This window comes from Schistocerca piceifrons, chromosome 5 (assembly GCF_021461385.2).
Source record: "Schistocerca piceifrons isolate TAMUIC-IGC-003096 chromosome 5, iqSchPice1.1, whole genome shotgun sequence".
Lineage (NCBI taxonomy): Eukaryota > Metazoa > Arthropoda > Insecta > Orthoptera > Acrididae > Schistocerca > Schistocerca piceifrons.
Genome location: NC_060142.1, coordinates 109,295,281 through 109,319,143, shown reverse-complemented (window position 1 = coordinate 109,319,143; position 23,863 = coordinate 109,295,281). Strand labels below are relative to the sequence as shown.

At 43.2% G+C, this 23,863-nt stretch overlaps 1 protein-coding gene across 1 annotated transcript in view; it reads left to right on the top strand.

Moving 5' to 3' along the window:
• Window positions 1-23,863, top strand: part of LOC124798169 (prolactin regulatory element-binding protein) — a 136,125-nt gene that overhangs the window by 60,589 nt on the left and 51,673 nt on the right. Inside the window, exon 4 of the mRNA XM_047261452.1 lies at window positions 8,539-8,716. Within this exon, the coding sequence (XP_047117408.1) occupies window positions 8,539-8,716 (178 nt within the window). The remainder of the gene's footprint in view (window positions 1-8,538; window positions 8,717-23,863) is intronic.

Below are 23,863 nucleotides of genomic sequence, written 5' to 3'. Positions count from 1 at the left end.
GTGTCACTTTTTGAAACTCCATAATTGTCTCCCGTTGTGATGCAGAAGTTTGAAACTTGACTCAAAGGTGTCTTAAACATTCCACTGTGATGGTGTAAAAGCACGGCACTTGTGGTATGCACCACTGTTAAATCTCTGCACTGAGCAATGGCATGCTTCATTACATGCAGCCGAGAAATGCATCATTGGCCACACTTCTCCATGTGCGGCCACTGTCTAACATCGCAGGCTGCCTTTGTGTGCACACTCTTCAAACCACAGTGATTGGGCATCCATAACACCCAGAAAATACAGCAATCCCAGGCGCAGACTCCATTAACTATGGAGCCTTATTTAACGCCACTACTGACATCTAACACCACTAGTGATGTCTGCAAGCCAGTTCTCATTGTGCTGTGTTCTACTCGACAACTCGAAAGTGCTATGCTGCGGTGGACCTGCTGTTTGATGTTGATTTGGCTGTGCTGTGGACTTAGAATCTGAATGCTGTACTGGAACTTTAACTTCAACATTCAATAGGCTCAGTATGTGTACAGACTTGTGATACATTCATTGTGTTATAGCACAATAAAAATGTCTGTGGTTAGAATCACATGCACAAGTAGGCAGCCTGCCATATCGGACAGCGGGCCACACGTGGAGAAGTGCGGCAAATGATGCATTTCTTGGACACGCATAATGGAACACGCCACTGCTTGGTGCAGATATTTAATAGTGGCGGATATCACAGCATCCTGTGATGTCACCCACAGGTTCAGCAACACTTCAAATGGCAAGGTGTCAACAAAGGCAAAAAAAGGCAAGAGCTCAGAAGTCTGTGTGATGTTTAAGATAGGTTAATGATGTAACATAGGCACCAAGTTCTCTGCATATACTCCCAGTGTCACTGTGGACGTGTCACACAATGGGGAGGTCATCACACCCCAACTTACACCCATTTCAGCCCTTCTTGTGCAGCTTTTTCATGGAGGCCAGAACCATAACGCCCAGCAATGAAACCATGTAGTTTTTTTTTGTGGGTGGGTGAGGAAAGAATTTCAGACACTTCGCTGCTTAGAAAGACATGAAAAGGTTGGAGGGGGTGGCATAAAGGGCACCAATGAGCCCACCCCTTCCCTTGTGGCATTGATTCACACACATTCTGCAGTTGAAAATAACAGTTACCCTTCCCCACCACCACCACCACCACCACCCAGATGATTCAGTCCTTCTCTAAGAACATCGTGGGAACCCTGTTGAACATAATCTGACCCTTTTGGATTAAAGTGCAACTGCAATTTTTACTGTGGTATGCAGGATGGCAGCAGTAGGCACTGTTCAAAACCAGTTGATGAAATCTAAATGTGTTCCAAAGCAGTAAAAAGTTTTTATGCTTTTTTAGTCCTCCTGCTCCACCCATGTCTTGATTGCGAGGGAGGGGTGTGCAACATTCATTGACACCTGCATAACTAAAATGGCAAAGGGTTCCTGTAAGACACCCCCAGTTCAGATCGGCAGCACCTTCGGTGCACCTTTAATGAGAAGTTTAAAATTGTACCTGTGCAGAGACTTGGACACCCATACTCCTGAGTGGTGGTCTGCTGCTGTTCTAGCACCTACTTGTGGAATCGAAGAGGTATCAAAGGGGTTGCCTGCCCTCAGGCACTAGAATAGTAGTGAAGTGCTCTCAGCTGATGGATGTTGAAGTCTGTGTAAAGATACATTTTTAAAGTGCTCAACAAGGGTGTGCACATGGTTCCAAGGGTGTTGTTGAGCTGTCAAGGTCTTAGAGGGACCCTCTGCTGTTCTGTTGGTGCCTGTGTCAATGTCGCAGCCCCTGTGATCACACCACAGGAGGGCACTAAACAGGTGATCTGAAAAAGTACAAAACCATTTGCTGCTCCCAATCACATTCAGATTTTGTCAAATGGCTTAGAACGGTCCTTAGAGATTCTACCCTCTATACCAGAGCAAATGTTGTGATCGCACAACACTCCGAAGGGATCACATCATGCTCAATGATGTTGCAGCCCCATGGGGTCGTTAGTCATCAAGGTCATCATCCTATTGCTCATTGCACTGTTGGCTGTGTGGGAATCAGTGCTGCAATGGAAGGAGTGGGTTTATTGATGCCCTTTATGCCGCCTCCTGAGATCGTTCCGTGTGGCCAGTAAGCAGCGGTGTGTCAAAAAAGTTTTCCTTGGCCATGCATAAGAAAACCGCATGATTTCAACACCAGGTGTCACGTTTCTGGCCTCTGTCAAAGTGGCTTCAAAAGAAAGGGTGATATCTGTGTGTAAGAGGGAGTGTGCTGATCTTCAGTTTGTGAACACATTCATTGTTGCATTGGACAGAATCATAGTGAAATTTGGTGCCAGTGTGACTTCATTAACCCACCTTACACCTGACATGAACTTATGAGTTAAAGCCTTTTTTTCTTTTCACTTGTGTCGACACCTTGCTGTTTGAAGTGTCACTGAGTTTGAGGGTGACATCACAGGGTACCACACTTTTGTGCCAGTGGAGGCTATAGCCACCTTTGAGCCATGAAACTTATGCATCACAATGGGAGGCAGTTACATTCTTTCAAAAAAATGACTTTTTAATTGTGTTGTGCAGTGCAGACAACCAACCACCATCTAGTTTGTATCATAGAATAGAGATTGCTTTCATTGTGTGTTCAGAACATGTCAGTCTGCCATTATGGCATCATCATGCAAGTACACTATGTAGCAACCTTTTCTGTACAGGTGCCATTTAACCAGTATTTTCTTTATATTTTACCTAGTGCACTACATGGAGGTATAACATCCTTTGATAGCTCCATGTATGGGCCTTTGGACATGTTTCCTTCTCATTTTATGGTCCTTCCTCTCCCCACATTATTTGAAATATTGAGTTGATGACATTGTGTCCCAATTTTTCACCAAGAGTATGATATTCCTCAGGATAACATTTTAATAGTTACTCTGTATTTTGTCACTTTAAGTAACGTAATGTCTACCATATGGTTTCCAATGCAGTGTTTCTTGTTCTTCTTGCAGCCATGCAACAATGCATGACAGTTGCTACAAACTCTTAAGGGGCTGTAAATGAACAGAAAATACACGTTTTAAACATTCGTTTGAAAAATCTGCTTGTATTCTTTATCACTTCTTTGTACACAGAATATGGGGCTAAACTCCATCCATCAAAAGCCCTAGCTGTATCAGTTGGTCATTAGCCAGAAATATCAGGAATCCCTACCATCTTTAAGCCTAAATGGGACAAATAACAATCTTTCTCCATCAGCAGAGTGTTGATGAGTAATAACAGATGAAAAGCTAAATTGGGCTGAGCACTTACCGTATTTACTCGAATCTAAGCCACACCTTTTTTCCGGTTTTTGTAATCCAAAAAACCGCCTGCGGCTTAGAATCAAGAGCAAAGTAAGCGGAAGTTCTGAAAAATCTGCCTAATAAACTACGAAACTAGAGTGAGACAACAGCAAACGCGAAAGAATATACGTATCATGTCATGTTTATATTCGTATTATTCTTATGCCGAATAGTGATACAGTCAGAAATGAAGCACGGCAACTGACTAGATTTTAAAATCTAAGATGACTCTAATTTCTATGCAGAATGTAATGTACTAAAGAGGTGTCTGCAAAGATTTTCAAACGGAGAAAATTTTTCGCTAAACTCTTGTTCACATCTTCTTTCATACGCAGTCTATTATTTGGCTCTTGTTTATCATTATCAAAGAAAGCAGCAGTGTAAGTAACAACAGTCTCTTGCCATTGTTTTGCTAATGAGACAATTCCTCTCTTTTTTTTATTGTAAGCGGCGGTAGCGTGCACAAAAGCAAGCCATGCCACGAGCGGCGACAGGCCGTAAACACTCATTATCAGAAAGCAACAAAAAATGCATAACACAGCACAACAATGCATTTTCAGCTTAGAGTGACGTAAACACCTATAACAAAGAGAACGGCACTTATCAGATCAAAGAAAAATAAGCAATCAATTCAAACCAGACGAAGCATGCGAAAAACGAAGGGTAGCTGTATAAATACGGACGGAGCGTCTGACGCATACCAATGGCTACCTGGTAAAGCTTAACTGCTAAGCCTACGACTCGAACCAAACTACTGTAGCTGTATCGTCATTCTTTCGACCTAAATTGTGTCTCATATTACAATGGACCAACTTTGTTTAGATTTGGGGTGTGGTGTAAAACTTTTCTCTCCCCTTGAATTTCGAGTTTCAAATTTCAGGTGCGGCTTAGATTCGGGATCTTTTTTTTTTTTTTTTTTTTTTCCCCTTGATTTTGAGTCTCATTTTTCACGTGCGGCTTAGATTCGAGTAAATACAGTAGCTGCCATGTGTAAAAAGGCATCAGCATCTGTACACGCCCCACAAAAATATACAAAGCTCTTCCCTTTCGAACTGAAAAAGCAAGTTGTACAACCTGCTATAACCCTGTATGTAATACTTGGATATGCTCCCTGACACCATGCGCACTACACTTTGAATGAATGTTCTGCCAACGGCGTCTGTGTGGGTCAGCCACCAGAGGACACCCGTGGGCCACGTTATTTGTGCACATAGCACAGCATCAGCCACCTAGTCTACCAGAGCCCTCCTTTTATAAGCACAGTGCAGCAGGCCGTCATCCTCATATAGTGTTTGTACTTATTGTCAGCAAGTGCTTATGTTAGTAGCTGGATTGTTTGTGTGTTCTAATCTGTTGTTCCGGAATAATAAATTCTAGTTCATTGTGGCTGTGCTGTTGTTTGTGTACAATACACAACCATTTACATTTCCAGTTGATTACAACAGTGCTATCCTTCAAGGACTTTCTTAGGAAAGCTCTCAGTGCTTGGAACTGGTGCTGAATGTATCTGTGACATTCAACCTTTGATCATACTTCACCACCTTACACACAGCTGTCCTGTCTACCTGCACAGAAACAAAGAGATTGCCACACACTCCTGTCTCTCCTACAGTCTCATCAATATACACAGTCCCTCACATCATTCCTCTACCTCTTGTCTAAACAACATGGCAGAAACACTCATTCCCATCAAAGAAAAATCATTTCTGTCCCACTCCATCACTGAGTCACTTTCTCGAAGTCCTTTTCAGTAGCAGGAAATTGACTGTGAAATAATCTCACTCATTGTATCAGAGAACTGAATAACAGCTCCAACTTGAAAAGACAGTTAATGACACATCTACTAAAGCAACAAAATGTCTGCCTTTGTTTTTGTATGCACTAGTTACCACATTGCAACTAAGTATCCTTCTTTCCAACAGGATCTTCAGTATTTCCCAAATCCCTTTGCTAATGCTGTCTACCTAAATTTCTCAAAGGCTCTGTTCTAATCAAGTAAAATAAATAAATATGAATATAATAGAAAGAAACATTCCATGTGGGAAAATATATATAAAAAACACACAAACACACACACAAATTTCAAGCTTTCGCAACCCAAGGTTGCTTCATCAGGAAAGATGGAAGGAGAGGAAAAGACGAAAGGATGTGGGTTTTAAGGGAGAGGGCAAGGAGACATTCCAATCCTGGGAGCGGCGCGCGCACACACACACACACATTTCCATCCGCATATATACAGACACATGCAGACATGTGTAAAGGCAAAGAGGTTGGGCAGAGATGTCAGTCGAGGCAGAAGTACAGAGGCAAAGATGTTGAATGACAAGTGATGTAAAAGGGGCGGCAGCTTGAAATTAGTGGAGGTTGAGGCCTGGTGGGTAACGGGAAGAGAGAATATATTGAAGGGCAAGTTCCCACCTCCGCTAATTTCAAGTTGCCGCCCCTCGTACATCACTTGTCATTCAACAACATCTTTGCCTCTGTACTTCCGCCTCGACTGACATCTCTGCCCAACCTCTTTGCCTTTATGTATGTCTGCCTGTGTCTGTATATGTGCGGATGGATATGTGTGTGTTAGCAAGTGTATACCTGTCCTTTTTTCCCCCTAAGGTAAGTCTTTCCGCTCCCGGGACTGGAATGACTCCATGCCCTCTCCTTTAAAAACCACATCCTTTCGTCTTTCCCTCTCCTTCCATCTTTCCTGATGAAGCAACCTTGGGTTGCGAAAGCTTGAAATTTGTGTGTGTGTTTGTGTGTTTTTATTGTGTCTATCTACCAGCGCTTTCTCATTTGGTAAGTCACAGCATCTTTGTTTTTTATAAAATAAATAAATAAATTTTACAGTGCAGAAGCACTGAAACAATAATGTATTATAAATAAATAGCTCATTTCATATTCATAATTTTCCTGTTTGTATCAAAGAACATCACCATTTTAAATTTTGAAGAATCAGTGAGGTACCTGGATCTCATTTTCTACATCTGCATCCATACTCTGTAAACCACAGTCATGTGCATGCCAGGGAGTACATCCCATTGTACCAATTATTAGAACTTCATCCCATTCTATCCCTGTATACAGACAGTGTGGGGAGAATGACCATTTACATGCCTCTGTGCATGTAGTAACTAAACTAATCTTAAATCAGAATTCCTCTGGGAATTATATGTCGGGGGTTGTAATATATTTCTAGAGTCCTCATTTAAATCTAGTTCTTGAAACTTTACAAGTAGACTTTCTCAGCATGATTTGCATCTATCTTTAAGTGTCTGCCAGTTCAGTTAATTCAGTATCAAACACTCTGCCATGGGTCAGACAAACCTAAAAACATTTGTGCTGCCCTTCTCTGTATACATCCAGTCTCCCCCTTTTACTCCCATTTGGTATGGATCCCTTGAGCAATATTCTGTGGTGGGTTGCACAAATGATTTGTAAGCAATCTCCTTTGTAAACTGATGGCAGTTCCCTGGCATTCTACCAATAAACTGAAGTCTGCCACTTAATTTACCTATGACTGAACCTATGTGATTATTCTGTTTCATATCCCCACAAAGTCTTAAACACAGGTAGTTCTACAAGTCTGCCAATTCTAGTTACGACTTACTGTTACTGTAGTCAAAGGATACATTTTTTTCAGTTTGTGAAATGTATGATTTTACGTTTATGAATGTTTAAAACAAGTTGCCAATCTTTGCACTACTTTGAAATTTTATCAAGATCTGACAGAACACTTCTGCAGCTTTTTCCAGACAGTACTTCATTATAGAAAACTGCATCATTTGCAAAAAGTATGAAGTTACTATTAATGCTGTCTGCAAGGTCATTAATGTATAACATGAAAAGCAAGTTTCCAATATGCTTCCCTGGGGCACACTCGAAGTTATTTCTACATCTGCCAATGATTTTTCATTCAAGACACCATGCTGTGTCCTCCCTACCAAAAAATCCTCCGTTCAGACACAGAATTTGCTCAATACACCATACAATCTTTGTTTTGATACTGAGCATTGAGAAATCAAGAAATACTGCATCTATTTGACTGCCTTGATCTATGGCTTTCAGGATGTCATGTGAGAGAAGTGCAAGCTGGGTTTCACATATCAATGTTTTCGGAATCCGTGCTGCTTTCACATGATTGACATTTTCAGAATCCATGATGGTTGGTATGGAGGAGGTAATTCTGTTCAAGACACCTCATTAAGTCTGAGAGCTCAGAATATGTTCTTAGAGTCTACCACAAATGAATGTCAAGGATAGTGGACAGTACTTTTGTGACTTCTTTCTTGTAGATAGATGTGACCTATGTTTTCTTCCAACTACTGGGCTCAGTTTTCTGTGTGAGGGATCATCAGTATATTATGGTCAAAACACTTTTTTAACAATTTCAGCTGCCTCTCAACGTCACTGACCCTAATATCCATGTCGGTCATCTTTGCAGTGGCAAGAGAATTAAATTGGGGCAGTATACCTGGAGTTTCATTTGTAAAGTAACATATGAAAACTGAGTTCAATGTCTCTGCTTTTGTTTTGCTACCCTCAGTTTCAGTCCCTGTCTCATCCATGAGTGTCCAGATATGGATACTAATTTTTAAACCACTCACAGCCTTTACACATAACCATAAATTCTTTTTGTTTTGTGAGAGATCCTCTGAAAATATTGTGCTATGGCAATAATTGAAGACTGATCAGCCTGCCATATGTTTCTGATGTAGTGTTTTAATCATGTATCATCCTGTGTACTTACTTTAGACAAAAGTTATATGAATTGACATAGACCATATTTTTATCAAGTGTTTGGTTTAGGCAGGTGATTCGTATTTATTGCACTGGACTTTTTAACTTTTTGTTGTTTTTAACCATACTCATCACTAAGTATTTTAGTATGTGTATTAGAAATTGATGTGTCATCAAAATCACCATCATTACTGCTGTTGACATCATCATTTTAATTTACCATTGGACCATGAAATAGCTATGGTAAGCAGCCTTGAGTCACAGAAACATAAGGGTTTTTTGACACTCAATGAAAAAAGTGTTCAGATGCTGAGGAAGCTATCAATTCATTTAAAGAAAGTTTTTATATAATTGTCTTTTTCATAGTTACACACTTTCTAATTTGCACTTTCTATTGATATGCATTCTTTGTAATGGATTTACATTTATTATGTTTTCTTCTTTCCAGTGATGATGAGCCATTACAACGAGTTGTTCGAATAAGTCTTTCTGGCAAACTTATGGCTACAGGAGGCACTGATGGCCACATTCGTCTTTGGCAGTTTCCTTCATTAAGAAAACACCTTGATATTGCTGCCCACAAGAAAGAAATTGATGACATTGACTTCAGTCCAGATGAAACAATGGTATTACATTGACTTTTCTATAGGCTAAAAAATAATACTTTTTGTTGTGCTATACTAATGAAATATTTATTATTATTATTAGTATTAGTATTATTATTATTATTATTATTATCACCATCATGACGTATATGCTGTAGAGTCATTCCATCAAAAATCAACACACTTTAAATAAAAATTTTACCTCACCCTCTTAGATTTTGCTGAAAGTTGGTATACTTATAGTGGGTGCTGAAACTAAGAAAAATACCAAATTTCAATTTTTTACCTCAAAAAATTCCTGAAATATGGTCATGTAAATTTTTCAAAAACTGGCCAAAAATGTGCGAACGGACTTTTTTTTTTTAAATTGTCCTAGGAGCTGCCCTAATTGAGCTAGAGAACTGGGAAAGGTGTCATTTTGCAGCATTTTTCATGCTCTTTCCAGTGATAGACAAAAAACATAGCTTCTAATTAATAACCTTTTTCAAAATGGTAATTAATATTTTGATTTAATTTTTTTACAGAAAGCACATAATTGAAAATTTTCAAAATATTTCCATAACTACTTCATACTGTTGTAAATCACATGACAAAATATAAATGTGGGATGATGATGGGTTCATTGTTAAAAAAAAAATATTCCGAACTCTTGTTTTTCACTAACGGCCCTAGTTTGACCAAACTGACCTTTAAGGTAGTACGTCAGTAGAGGACCGTGTACATAGGGCTTGATGTCTGTACAATAATTCAGATACTGGAGCCATTGTTGAGATGATGTAGTCTGCATTGTTACCTTCTAAGGCTTTGTGTGCCTATAGCATTATTGTGCACTGTGGTTTTAGTGCAAATCAATTGTTACCTCTGTGTTGACCAGTCTGTATCTATTATATTTAATAGTTCATTTTCAAGTAAATCTATACATTGAAGGACAGTTTGTAAGTGGTTTTTGTGTAAATATGGAACCAAGTAAAAAGTGCAGTGCTGTAAGAGTGCAGTATTGTAATCCATTGAAGAAGTCAAATCATTTTATTAGAGACAGAAAAAAACTGAGAAATGTCACAACATGGATGTCCAAATTATTTCCTTAAATACCAAGTGGTGCCAATAGTTATCATAAATGTAGGAAAGATGTAACCAAATTGAAAAATACACCAGAGCCCATCAGTGATGAAAGTGTTGAAGAAGAATCTTCTGGATCAGAGATAATCATCCGAGACCAAGACCCTGACTTCACTCCAACTTCAGTAGCTGTTAAAACATTTAACACAACACTTCAAGAACTAAGTGAGTCCCCAATTGACAAGAGAAAACTAACATCTAGGAATTACGCCAAATCAAAAGTGAAGAAAATCTCATCAATGACATGTAAACGTTTTGTTGCTCCTGAAACTTCTTCGTCAGATACTGATACTGCTGAATCCACTCTTGAAAATCTTAAAAGAAACTTTAAAAATTCTATAAGTAGAGCAAAAAAACTAATGATTCTTACAAGTTTACATGAAAAGTGGAGTGTCAGGAAAATAATGAGGGAATTTAATGCTCCTACTTACATTGTTCGGCAGTCCAAAAAAATTTTGAAAGAGAAGGATTCATGGAAGGTCCAAACCCAAAACCAGGGAAGTGTTTACCAACAGAAAATGTCAAAACTGTATGTTCATTTTATGAAATGATGAAGTTAGCAGGGCAATGCCAGGTATTAAAGATTGTGTGACAATTACAGAAACAAGTGGAAATAAAACAAAAATATGAAAAAGACTTATTTTGTGTAATCTTAAAGAAGCTTACAAACATTTTAAAAGACAAGATTCCTAACATAAAAATAGGTTTCTCTAAATTTGCTGAGTTGAGACCAAAACATTGTGTATTAGCTGGCCGGAGTGGCATACACACTGTCTGCGTGTGCACAACTCACCAAAACATAAAATTAATGATAGAAAATGCCAAACTAAATACAGTAACAAAGAGCAGCTTAAACAATTATAAGCAGTGCATTGCAAAAATGCTTTGCAACCCATCATCAGTTGATTGCAACATGGGAAACTGTGAATACTGCCCAGGAGAAACTGTCATGTGTAAAATTTTAAGACTCTTTTTCAGGAAAACTTAATTGAACAAGTTCAGTTCTGACAGTGGATGTCAGTTGACCGATGTAATCTGGAAATTGTTCAGAAAACTTCTGAAGAATTCATAGATTTATTTTGTAGTAAGATGTCGACTTTGATTCGGCATGACTTCATTGCCAAGTAACAATGAACATTCCTTAACTCCACAAGAGAAAACCTTATAGAATCTGAATTTGTTGTCATATGTGATTTTTTTCAGAAAATTATAGTATAGGTTAAAGCTCAAAGTTTCCACTGGACAAGACAACGGATTACCATTCATCCTTTTGTTATATATTACAAACAGGAAGACAAAATCGAGCATATGAGCTTTGTCATTGTTTCTCATTGCCTGGAGGACAATACAACTGCGGTTTACACCTTTCAAAAGAAGCTAATTTCATATCTAACAAATAAATTTCAAAAGATTCCAAAAAATATATACTATTATTCTGACGGTTCTGCCGCTCAGTATAAAAATAAGAAAAACTTCCTGAACCTTTGCCCTCATGAGGAAGACTTCAACATAAAAGCTGAGTGGCACTTTTCAGCCCAGCGCATGGGAAAGGGCCTTGTGATGGAGTAGGGGGTTCAGTAAAGAGACTGGCAGCTCGTGCAAGTTTGCAAAGGCCATACCAAAATCAGATCCAAACCGCACAAGATGTATTTGAGTGAGCAGTAGATAATATCACAAATGTTGATTTGCATATTCCACTCAAGAAGACTACGCTGCTTCAGAAATATTCTTAAAAAGCCGGCTTGAAGAGGCATTGACAATCAAAGGAACACAGCAATTCCACGCTTTCATTCCCAACACCATCAAAATTAATAGTCAAATACTTCTCAGGTGATATGCAGAGTTGGGAGAGGGAAGTAACTACATCACCAGACAAACTGAAGTTACAAGATGTATCAGGCTATGTCACCACTGTATATGCAGAAACTGGTGGCTTGGGTACATTTTAGAAAAAAACGAAGAACTTGATGAAGTGATTAATTTTGGTTTAATAAGGTGGGTGGTATCAGGCCAAATGCTTGCCACATTAAGCGTATCAAACTGCAAAAATCTGAACATTCTCAAATGGCTCTCTCTTCAAGTGGTGTAGCATCCTGCAACCTTCCCTTCCCTGGTTACATCCTGGGAGGAGGGCCGGGCTTGCCATCTTGGGATGAAACACTTTCCCTGCTACGTGGTTTGTACTAGAGTGGATGGGAACACCTTCACCGCCACAAAGTCGCTGATTTTTGTGGGAAATATCGAGGATAAGTTTGGTGAAGTGGAATCTCTCAGTAAGATGTGGTTGGGCTCCCTGTTGAACAAAGCTTCTTCTATCACCCAGTCTGAAAGTCTTCGTGCTTCTGGTTGTCTTGGTGATGTCCCAGTGTCTATTACCCCCTCACCAGAATATGGTCCAGGGAGTGACATTTCAGAGGGACCTCATCCTGCAAACTGATGACTATCTTCGGGCTAATTCGGAGCAATGCGGCGTTCATTTTGTTTGATGTGTGCAAAACTGGCATAAAGACAACTGCACCGTTATCATCACCTTTATCCTAGCTTTTGTGGGAGATACCCTCTCCGAGAAACTCAAGGAAGGTTATTTGTTACCAATGTGACACAAAGCTGTACATCCCACCACCCATGATCTGCTTTTGGTGCTTCATTTTGGGTATATGTCTTCCCAATGTATGCCGTATTCTCTGTGTGGTGACTGTTGACACCCACTCCCTGAGGGAAGCCCCTATATTCCATCACCTGTATGTGTAAACTCGTGTGTCCACCACTTTCCATGCTCACCAGATTTCCCAGCTTACAAGAGAGAAAAGAAGATCCAAGAGTAAATGTCCCTGGATCGTCTATCGTATGCTGAGGCTCGTCAAAAATATGACTGACTCCACGAAGTGTCAATTTCTTCTACTTTGACCTCTGTTACATCTTTTCCCCTCCTACCTCTTCCTTACCCCATCCCATACCTCTCTCCTCTGCCTCTCCCCTGCGATTCACACACCATCCCCTCCAGGTACCGCTGTCCCTTCCCAGCCAAAGAAGTGCCCTGCTTCTTTGGTGTCTGCTGGTGATAGGGCTTCCCCCAGGATCCTTCCTCCTAACATCCCTCAGGACGGAAGCCTGCTACCACAAATCAGGCCATGCGATGCAGTTTGTGCACCCCAAGGTCACCTGCTCTCCCTTGGTTCCAGATCTTGTAGAAGCCTGCCCTCCTATACCTCCAAAAGAGAAAAAGAAGAAGAAGAATTGTAAGTCCCAGGACAAGCTGCCCCCCCCCCCCCCCCCCAGTGCTCCTGTAGGAGCCGTCTCCCCCCTCACAATCTGAGTCTGACATCTTATTTATAAATGTCACCACATCCTTGTACCCCCATGGGACTTGCCGCTCTTTGCTGGGTTTGTGCTTGGCTATCATATGGCCTCAGCCTTTGCAGCATCTTTTCCATTCTGTGCTGCAAGTTTGTCCTCTTGCTATCCTTTTTCCGCTCCCTTCGGGAACATGTCTGGGATGTTTTCCGGAATGTGTTCCGCATTTTCAGTGGCTGACATCAGAACAGTCTCACCACTATATTTCGTTCCTTTTTTCTTTATTCGTTCACCTTCTCCTATCCTTCCTCCGCTTCAGTGTTTGAGATTCCTCTTTTTCCTTTTCCCTCCCTGTGTGCTAATGAAGACTGGCCCACGTATCGGACGCATAATGGGTGACTGGGTAACGCGAAATTCCCAGCCCCGGGTTGACAGTTAGGGTTTGCACATATCCTTTGCTACTGGCCAGGCCTACAGAGGGTTGATTGCCTGAGCTGCTACCTTCCCAAATTGTCAATTGGTCCCTCTGTCAGGTGATTGGGAGGTGTGACCTAAGGCGGCTGAGCCCCCTGTGTGATGGACCCCCCAGTTGGAAGGAGTGCGCCGTCAGAGATGCTGGCAGTTGTGAGGGATTTTCTCGCAATGACCCAATCGTCATCTGCACAGTCAATGTAATGTCTACCTACATAAACGGAATGAAGCTCCTGATTCAAAGACCCTCCCAACTGCACCACGGTTCGTCATTGTTTCTCATACTGAAGACAGTCAGTCCTTTGTGACAGAAAAATCCGTTTCTTACTCAGAAAGGTGTTGATGCAATTGCCGGCCCTGTGAAATCCTGCTCTCGTTTACGCAATGGTACTTTGCTTTTGGAGATTACTTCTGATTCTCAAGCACGACGACTGCTTGTGGCTTTGCTTCTCCACGGTTGTCCTGTTCGTGTCAGTGCCCATAGAACTCTGAATTCCTCCCGTGGTATTATGTGGTATTATTTACACTAGGCTGCTCGATGGTCTGACTGAGGCATAAATCCAAGCGAACCTCTCTGATCAGGGTGTAATTGCAGTCCATCGGGTGATGAAAACGGTAGAACCATCCTTAGTGTCAACATGCACTATTTTCTCACTTTTGTTAGAGTGGTGCTTCCTTCCAAGAACAAAGCAGGCTATGAAGTTATCGCAGTCTGACCATACTTTCTAAACCCAATGTGCTGCATCACACTAAAATGTCCTGTTGACACCTGGCCAAATGTGTAACCTGTGGTAGGAATGCTCATGAGGGCAATTGTCCAGCTCCTTCTCCCCACTCTATCGACTGCAGTGGCATCCGTGCTGCCTTCTCTGGAGATTGTCCCATGTATCTCGATGAGCAGGCTGTCCAGGAGATCCAGGTAAAGGAAAAAATGCACTACCCAGTTGCTCGCAAATTGTTGGCTAGTCAGAAACCCTGTGTCCTACCATCCAGCACTTACAGTACTCTTCTTGCTATGTCTTGCACCATGAAGGACCTGGCCACACAGACATGTGACCTCAAATTCAGCAACAGGGTTGTGAAATCGCCATTGCCAAACGAGCCAAAAAACTTTCACCTCGTGGGGCGAATCAACTGCTACACAACTGGCAGGTCTAAATGACAGAAGGAATACTTCCGCGAAGACGTCATACATCCCTCCAGCCAACATACATTTGAGTCTTCCTCTGCTAACTGGAAAGGCTCCAAGAAGTCAGAGACAAATGGTCGTCTCCTTCACCGACTCTGAGATCCTCTTCAACGATGTCGCCACATGATACCCTCATCCGGCTGACCTCCGTGTCACCGGTGCACAGTGCCAACCAATTTTCTGCCCTGCACTCTGCAGACTGACGGAAGGAGAATGCCAACACCTCTGTAGGTCCCCTGGAGCAGGATACCCCAGCCTGTGTGCCCTGTAGCAGTCAGTCGTTGGAGGCTGACACTTGCCAGCCACCAATGTGTTACCTCTTCATTTTTTCCCAACTCCCCTTTCCTCATTATGACTCTCCTTCAGTGGAATGTTCATGGACCTTGATCAAACAAAGAGGATTTGCAGTTGCTCTTAGAATCCCAGTGTCTGCTTGTTCTCTGGTTCCAGGGAACAAAACTGTGTCCTCACGACCGCTTTGAGCTCTTGCATTTATTCGCAGTCCATTTCGACCTTCCCCCTGAGGATGACATTCCATCCCATAGAGGAGTCATGTTGCTCATACAGGATGATGATCATAGTCAACCCATCTCCACAACTATCCATCTTCAAGCTGTTGCAGTTCACTTTTTCCTTCCTCACTTGACCGTTTCTCTTTGTATCGTTTACATACCTCCATTATTCGATATCATCAGGGCAGACTTCCTCCAGCTTCCTGGACATTACCTCACCCCTTTCTGCTGCTTGGTGACTTTAATGTGCACCATTCTGTTTGAAGCTCTCCCAGAACCTGTCAGAGAGGAGCCCTCTTTTCTGACATTCTCAATCAACTTAACCTCCTCTGCCTTAACACAGGAGCACCTATGTTCCTTTCAGACTCCACGCACACCTATTCCCACTGGGACCTATCTTTCTGCACTGCCCAGCTTGCCCATCATATCAAGTAGTCTGTTCTCTGTGACAAATACTCGAGCGACCATTTCCCATGTGCTCTCCATTTGCAGACTCCTACCCCACTTATGTGCACACCCAAATGGCAGCTTACCAAGGCTGACTGGAGGCGTTACTCCTCCCTGGCGACCTTCGATGAATGTCATTTGCCCAGTTGTGATGACCCGGTAGAATATCTTACAAATGTTATCCTTACCATCACAGAATGTTCCATTCTCCACACTTCCCCTTTACCATGCCATGTCCCTTTCCTTTGGTGGACTGAGGCATGCTGCAACACAATTTGTGCCTGGATACGTGCTCTCCATGTGGGTTTCACCATCACCCTATGATGGCAAACTGCATTGGTTATAAACAGTTGCTTGCTCAGTGTTGTCACTATCTTCGGGATAGCAAAAAAGCTAATATATTTTATACATTAGTTCTTTTAACAGTTCCACTTCCTATTCTGTCACGGCTCCCTGGTGCCAAGATCCATTCCCCAATTTTTGGCCTGACAGTAGCAGACGATGTCATAGTGGACCCTATTGCTATCTCCAACACCTTGGGCCACTATTTTGCGGAGATTTTTAGCTCCTCCCACTATCACCCTGCCATCCTCCATTGGAAACAAACAGAAGAGGCTCGGGTGATACCCTTCTCTTCTCAGAATCGTGAGTGCTACAGTGCCGCCTATACTATGAGAGAGCAAGACTATGCTCTCACTTCATCCCAGTCCACTGCCCCAGGACCAGACAATGTTCACATTCTGATATCGCATCGCATTTCTCTTGCGGGCAAGCACTTTCTCCTTCAAACGTACAGCTGCTTCTGGACAGAAGGCATATTTCCCAGATGCTGTTGTGAAGCCACTTTCATACTCATACTTAAGCCAGGTAAAGACAGACACCTTCCTTCTAGCTACCGCCCCATTTCTCTTGCCAGCTGTGTTCACCAGCTGTTATGGTGGCTTGAGTCTCACAATTTACTCACCACTGCACAGTGTGGATTTCGAGCGCGTCATTCTGCAGTTGACCATCTCGTCACTTTGTCATGAATGGTTTTCTGCAGAAATCCCAGACTGTGGCCGTGTTTCATGATTTGGAAAAAGCCTACACCTGCTGCTGAAGGACTGGTATCCTCCATTCTCTCTACACATGGGGCTTCCATGGGTGCATGTCTTGTTTCCTTCAGGAATTTTTAAAAGTCCGAGTTTTCAAGGTATATGTGGGTTCCACCTTTCTGGATGACTTTATCCATGAAAAAGATGTGCCTCAGGGTTCCATTCTGAGTGTCATCCTCTCTGCTAACACCATTAGCCCCATAATGGCCTGTCTCCTACCAGGCATCTCCGGCTCCCTTTTCATTGATGGTTTTGCCATCTATTGCAGTTCTCCATGGACTTGTCTTATTGAGTGGCATCTTCACCAGTGTCTTGATCATCTTTATTCATGGAGCATCGACAGAAGCTTTTGTTTTTCCACCGACAAAACTGTTTGTATGAATTTCTGACAGAGCAGTTGGTCTCTTCCACCATCGTTACATCTTGGGCCTGTTGCTCTTACGTTCATTGCAACTACGAAATTCCTGGGGCTCGTGCTCGATAGGAAACTTTCTTTGTCCCCCACCTGTCTTATCTGGCAGCCTGCTGTATGTGGTCCTTCAATGTCCTATGTGTCCTCAATTGTAGTGGGGCTACAACTTTGCTTTCGCTTTTTTTTTCTCAAAGTTTGAGGCTTTATTGTGAGCATCTTATAAAAAATTTACGTTTCAAAGTATTAGCCATTGCTGGCCACTATTTTCTCCCATCTTTCAGGCAGCATACGAATCCCATGGCGGAAGAACTGGGCGTCTTTTTGGAAGATCCGTGCATCGATCCAATTTTGCAATTGTTTATATGACAGGAAGTGCTGGGCAGCCAGGTTGTGTGCTACTGAACTAAAAAGTTGGTAGTCAAAGGGAACAATGTCTGGAGAATACAGTGGGTGGGATAGGACTTCCCATTTCAACATTTCCAGGTATGTTTTGGCACTGTCATGCTGCAAAATCACCTTTTCATGACTATTGTTGTATTGTGGCCATTTGTCTTTCAGTGATCGGCTCAAACACATCAATTGCTTTCGATAACGATCTCCTGTGATTGTTCCCATCGGTTGCAGTAGCATTGAAAGCTCTCTCTCTCTTTCACAACCATGCCAGTCTTCAATGTCAAAATCACTGTTCTTGAAGCATGTAAACCATTTTCTGCAAAGTTCTGTCACTAAAAGGCACCTCATCATAGGTATTTCTCAGCTCTTTATGATCCTCAGCCACATATTTCTTCATATTAAAGCAGAAAATTAAAACCTCCCGCAGATAACGAGAATTGGGCTCATAAGTTGACATATTCAGCCTAGAATAACTTTAAGATGGAATCAAAAATTGACTAATATTTTGATGGCGTTATGTTCTCAAATGCCCAAGTTGCCTGTATGACACTTACTACCTATGACTTGCGACACTCCTTTTCACTAATGCCATCTGAAGGAAGCAGAGTTGTAGACCTAATACTTCTTGGGAAGCAGATCAAACCACCCTCCTCCATTTGTATAATCACTTGTCCGTTCAAAACTAGACTATGGGTGTTTCATTTATGCATCTACCTGTCTGTCCCTCTTATGCCATCTCAATACTATCCACCATTGTGGCATCTGTTTGGCCACTGGCATCTTTTACATCTGCCTGGTTGTGAGTCTGTATGCAGAAGCTGGTGAACTACCCCTGTCCTCCTGCCATGACTTTATCCTCAGCAGATGTGCATCCCGTTTGTCTGCCATGCGTGGCCACCCATTCTATGCCTCCTTCTTTGATTATTCCTTCAATCACTGTATGGGATGTGTCCCTCTTCTCAGTTATCTCCTGAAGTTCACTTTTTGCTCTTGCTGTGGCAGCTTAACTTCACACTACCTGCCACTTGATGGGTGTGAATGCTTCACCACCATGGCCGCATGCAGTGGCCCGTGTACACCTTGGCTTTCATTTGCTTCCTAAGGACACTACTCCAGCCTCACTGTATTGCCTTCAGTTTCACTACCTTCACACAGAACTTCACGATAGTACCTTTGTGTACACTGATGGCTCTCAGACTGACCATGGTGTTGGGTGTGCCTTCATCATTGGCACCTACCTTTCTCGATATTGGCTTCGAGAACATTGCTCAGTATTTGCAGCAGAGCTCTTCGCCCTATATCAGGCCACGCAGTACATCCGGAGACACAGGCTATTCACTTGTGTCATCTGCCCCGACTTTGTCAGTGCCCCTCAATGCCTCAGTGTGGTGTACACTGTCCATCCCTTAGTGCATTGGGTCCAGGAGAGCTGTCACTTGGTCACTCTTGATGGAGCTACTGTGATGTTTATGTGGGTTCCGGTCATGTCAACCTGACAGAAAACAAGGCCGCTGCCACTGCTACCAAGGCTGCGGTCCTCATACCTCAGCCCACTAGTTCTTAAATTTCCTCCATTTATATCTGTGTTGCTGTATGTAGGCAGGTGGTGTCACTTTTGCGTCACAATTGGTCCTCCCTTCATTTCATTGGAACGAGCTCTGGGTCATTAAGCCTCTCCCAGTGGCTTGAACGAACTCCTCTCAGTCCTCTTGCTGTGAGCGATCGTTTTAGCTAGGTTGCGTATCAGGCACCGTCTTTTTAGCCATTGCCATTTGTTAAGTCATGCTCCCCCACCATTTTGCTCTCATTGCACTCAACAATTGATGATCTGCCATTTATTGACGGAACACCCTTTTTTAACCACTTACGTTCATTGGAGTTATCGGCCGTTTTAGCAAACGACATGCGGGCTGTCAACCACGTTTTACTTTTTATCCGTCATAGCAATATGGCAAAGGACATTTAATTTTTAGTTGAGAACCTCCATTTCTCTGTTGTGTATTTTATAGACATTTCTCCACATCCCTGTTTTTAGCTGTCTTCTCTTCCATCAATTGGGATTGACGTGTAGGCATTTTTAACTCGTTTTTGTCTTCAAGTTCTGTAGTTCTGACATGGGCGCATGTGATCATAGTTGTTTTTGCCCTTAAAGCAAAACATTCAAACAAAGAAACAAACCATGTCCTCATCAGTGATGACCACTAACCATGTGATGTGACCTCCCCTCAGATTCTTTATGTCTAACCAGGACCCTCACCACACAATAATCCAGTGGAACTGTGGCAGATATCACCATCATCTATCGGAAATACAACTTATTTTCCTTTACTCTGTGTTCTGTCTTGCTCTTCAAGAAAAGCACTTCCATGCAGACCTCTCTCCAACATTTCGTGATTATTGGGCATTCTGTCAGAACTGTACCAGGTCTGCAGTTTGGTTTGCACTGATGTCATTAGTGACCAGGTCCCCCTTCATACCAACGGCCGCAGCAATCACCATTTGCAATGTCTACCTCTCCCCCAGGTAGGCCATTTCCTTATGCTGACCTGCCTACCTCAATACAGCAACTCCGATTCCCATATCTCATCCTCGCCGATATATACCCTGTGAGGGAGTGCCACTTCGATGGATAGGGATCTTATAATTAATCAACTTATTATGAACTTTGATTTGTATCTCCTTAAGGACGGTTTCCTACCCACTTTAGTGCCGCTCATGGCTCCTTTTTTGCTATTGATCTCATGATCTCCTCCCCTGCTCTTGTGGCTTCACTACACTGGTCATCCCATGGTGATCTTTGTGACAGTGACCACTATTTTTGGTGATTCTATTGTTCCCCTGCTGTCATCAGGCAGACAGGCCCCTACGTTGGGCATTCCACAGAGCCAGTTGGCCAATATATGTCTGCTATGCTTGCACTTCACTCTTGGATTTCATGATGCAGTCATGCAAGGCATTTCTGCCACTGGTACTGCAATTGCCCTATCTACAGCCCCCCCCCCCCCCTCCCCCCTGTCTTCAACTGGTACCACAGTGGACCAAGGACGTAGCAGCTGCTATCCAGGACTGCCAGTGGGTGCTGCAATGTTTGAACGACACCCTTCACAAACGACCCATATTGCTTTTAAGTGTCCATCTCCCTACCTTATTAAGCAGAGTAAAAAGGATTGGTGGGAGTGCTATATTTCCTCCTTTGGGGCGTATGTCTCTTCATCGTAGGTTTGGTCCAAGCTCTGTAGCCTTCTGGGCCGCCAGCGACAATCAACTGTCGGTGGCCTCTTACTACCCTGTTACCTTCCTCTGGCAGAAACAATAAGTTGAAGAAACCCCCCTGTGTTTCAAACCCCATCAAGCTGAATCCTATAATGAAGTGTTAACTGAATGGGAATTCTTGCAGGTTCTTACCTCTTCTCATGACACAGCCCCAGGCCTGAATTCCATCCACAACCAGATGATCAACACTTGGATGTTACCCAGAGGCTACATCTACTCAGGGTCTTCAACCACATTTGGCTCATGGGTGCCTTCCCCTCACCATGGCAAGACAGAATAGTTACCCCTCCCCCCCCCCCCCCCCCTGCAGGTCCGGGGATTAGAATAGGCCTGAGGTATTCCTGCCTGTCGTAAGAGGCAACTAAAAGGAGTCTCACGTGTTTTGGCCTTTATGTGATGGTCCCCTGTAGGGTTTGACTTCAATTTTTCAAAATTTTCCTGAAGAGCGAACCAATCAGGGAAGGGCACCTTACATGGTGCATCGTGCCTTGACATCTTTAGTCCACTTTCTTGTCATCGCACTGCAGTCCAGCTAATTGTCCATCTCTTTGGCAAGGACACCTTCCTGGGTGCGTTTTCCACCATGCACCATACAGTGTCGCTTTTTGTGCCGCCGATGACCATGGACTCCTTTGCACCTCAAATCCAGCACAGTAGCTAGTCTGTTGTGGCGGGACCGCTATGTATCCTCCAGGAAACCTGGTTCCTGGCAATCCAGACCCTTGCCCTCCGAGTCTATGAGGGATATTACAGGAACCGAAGTGACAATAATTGAGTATCTGGTGAAGTTCGTGCTTATGTCCTAAACTCAGTCTGTAGTGAAACAGTGCCCCTTCAAACCCCTCTTGAAGCCATGACTGTCTGAATAAGGACGGCACAGGAAATAACTGTCTGCAATGTATATCTTCCTCCAGATGGTGCAGTACCCCTGAATGTATTAGCTGCACTGATTAATCAACTCCCTAAACCTTTCCTACTTTTGGGAGATTTTTAATGCCCTAACCGCTTATGGGGTGGCACGATGCTTACTGGCCAAGTCAGAGATATCAGAACTTTACTGTCTCAGTTCAACCTCTGCCTCTTAAATACTATGGCAGCCACACATTTCAGTGTGCCCCATGGTTGTTACTCAGCCAATGATTTATCAATCTGCAGCCCAGTACTTCTCCCATCTATCCACTAGAGAGCACATGATGACCTGTGTGGTAGTGACCTTTTTACCCATCTTCCTGTCACTGCCCTGGCGTCGGGCACACGGACGCCTGTCCAGATGGGCTTTAAACGAGGCAGACTGGGAAATTTTCACCTTTGCAGTCACCGTTGATTGTCCCCCACATGGTAACATCGATGTGATGGTTGAGCAGGTGACTACAATAATCATTATTGTGGCAGTAAACGTGATTCTTCACTCTTCAGGGTGCCCTCGGCGAAAGGCAATCCCTCGGTGGTCGCCGGAAGTCGCTGAGGTAATTACGGAGAGCTGGTGAGCTCTACAGTGGCATAAGTGGCACCCTTCCCTGGAGCACCTCATAGCCTTTAAGCTTCTATGTACCTGTGTTTGCCAGCTTATCAGAAGACGGAAGCAGGGGTGTTCGGAGAGATACGTCTCGACCATTGAGTGCCATACGTCACCTTCCCAACTCTGGACAAAGATCAGATGTCTTTTTGGGTACCAGACCCCAACAGGTGTCCCTGCCATTAACATAAATCGCGTGTGATCTACCAACGTAAATGCGATTGCTGATCACTTTGCTGAGCACTATGCTCGAGCCTCTGCATCGGAGAACTATCCCACAGTCTTTTGCATCCTCAAACTGCAGATGGAAAGGAATGCCCTTTCATTCGCTACATGCCACTGTAAACCCTATAACACCCCGTTTACAGAGTGGGAGCTCCTCAGTGCCCTTGCACATAGCCCCGACACAGCCCCTGGGCCAGATCAGATCCACAGTCAGATGATTAAACATCTCTCATCTGACTACAAGTGACATCTCCTCATCACCTTCAATCAGATCTGGTGTGATGGCATCTTTCCATCACAATGGCAGGAGAGCACCATCATTCTGATGCTTAAACCTTGTAAAAACTCGCTTGATGTGGGTACCCATCAGCCCATCAGCCTCACCAATGTTCTTTGTAAGCTGCTGAAATGTTTGGTGTGTCAGCGGTTGGGTTGGATCCAGGAGTCACGTGGCCTACTGACTCCATGTCAGGGTGGCTTCCACCAATGTCACTCTACCACTGATAATCTTGTGTCCCTTGAGTCTGCCATCTGAACAGCCTTTTCCAGATGCCAACACCTGGTTGCCATCTTTTTTTTTTTATTTATGAAAAGCGTATGACACAACCTGGCGTCATTATATCCTTGCTACATTATACGAGTGGAGTCTCCAAGGCCCACTCCCGATTTTTATTCAAAATTTCCTGTTGCTTTGTACTTTCCATGTCCAAGTTGTTGCCTCCCATAGTTCGCCCCATATCGAGGAGAATGGCATCCCACAGGGCTCCGTATTGAGTGTATCTCTATTTTTAGTGGCCATTAATGGTCTAGCAGCAGCTATAGGGCCGTCGGTCTCACCTTCTCTGTATGCAGATGACTTCTGCATTTTGTACTGCTCCAACAGCACCGGTGTTGCTGGGGAACAGCTATAAGGAGCCATCCAGAAGGCACAGTTGTGGGCTCTAGCCTACGGTTTCCAGTTTTCAGTCGCAAAGTCGTGTGTTATGCACTTCTGTCTGCATCGTATCGATCATCCTGAACCAGAACCTATCTAAATGATGACCCACTCACTGTAGTGGAGAAATATTGATTCTTAGGACTGGCTTTTGATGCCCGATTGACTTGGCTTCCTTACCATTAGCTTAAGCAGAAGTGCTGGCAGCACCTTAATGCTCTCCGCTGCCTGAGCAATACCAACTCAGGTGCAGATTGCTCTATGCTGCTGCAGCTCTACAGAGACCTTG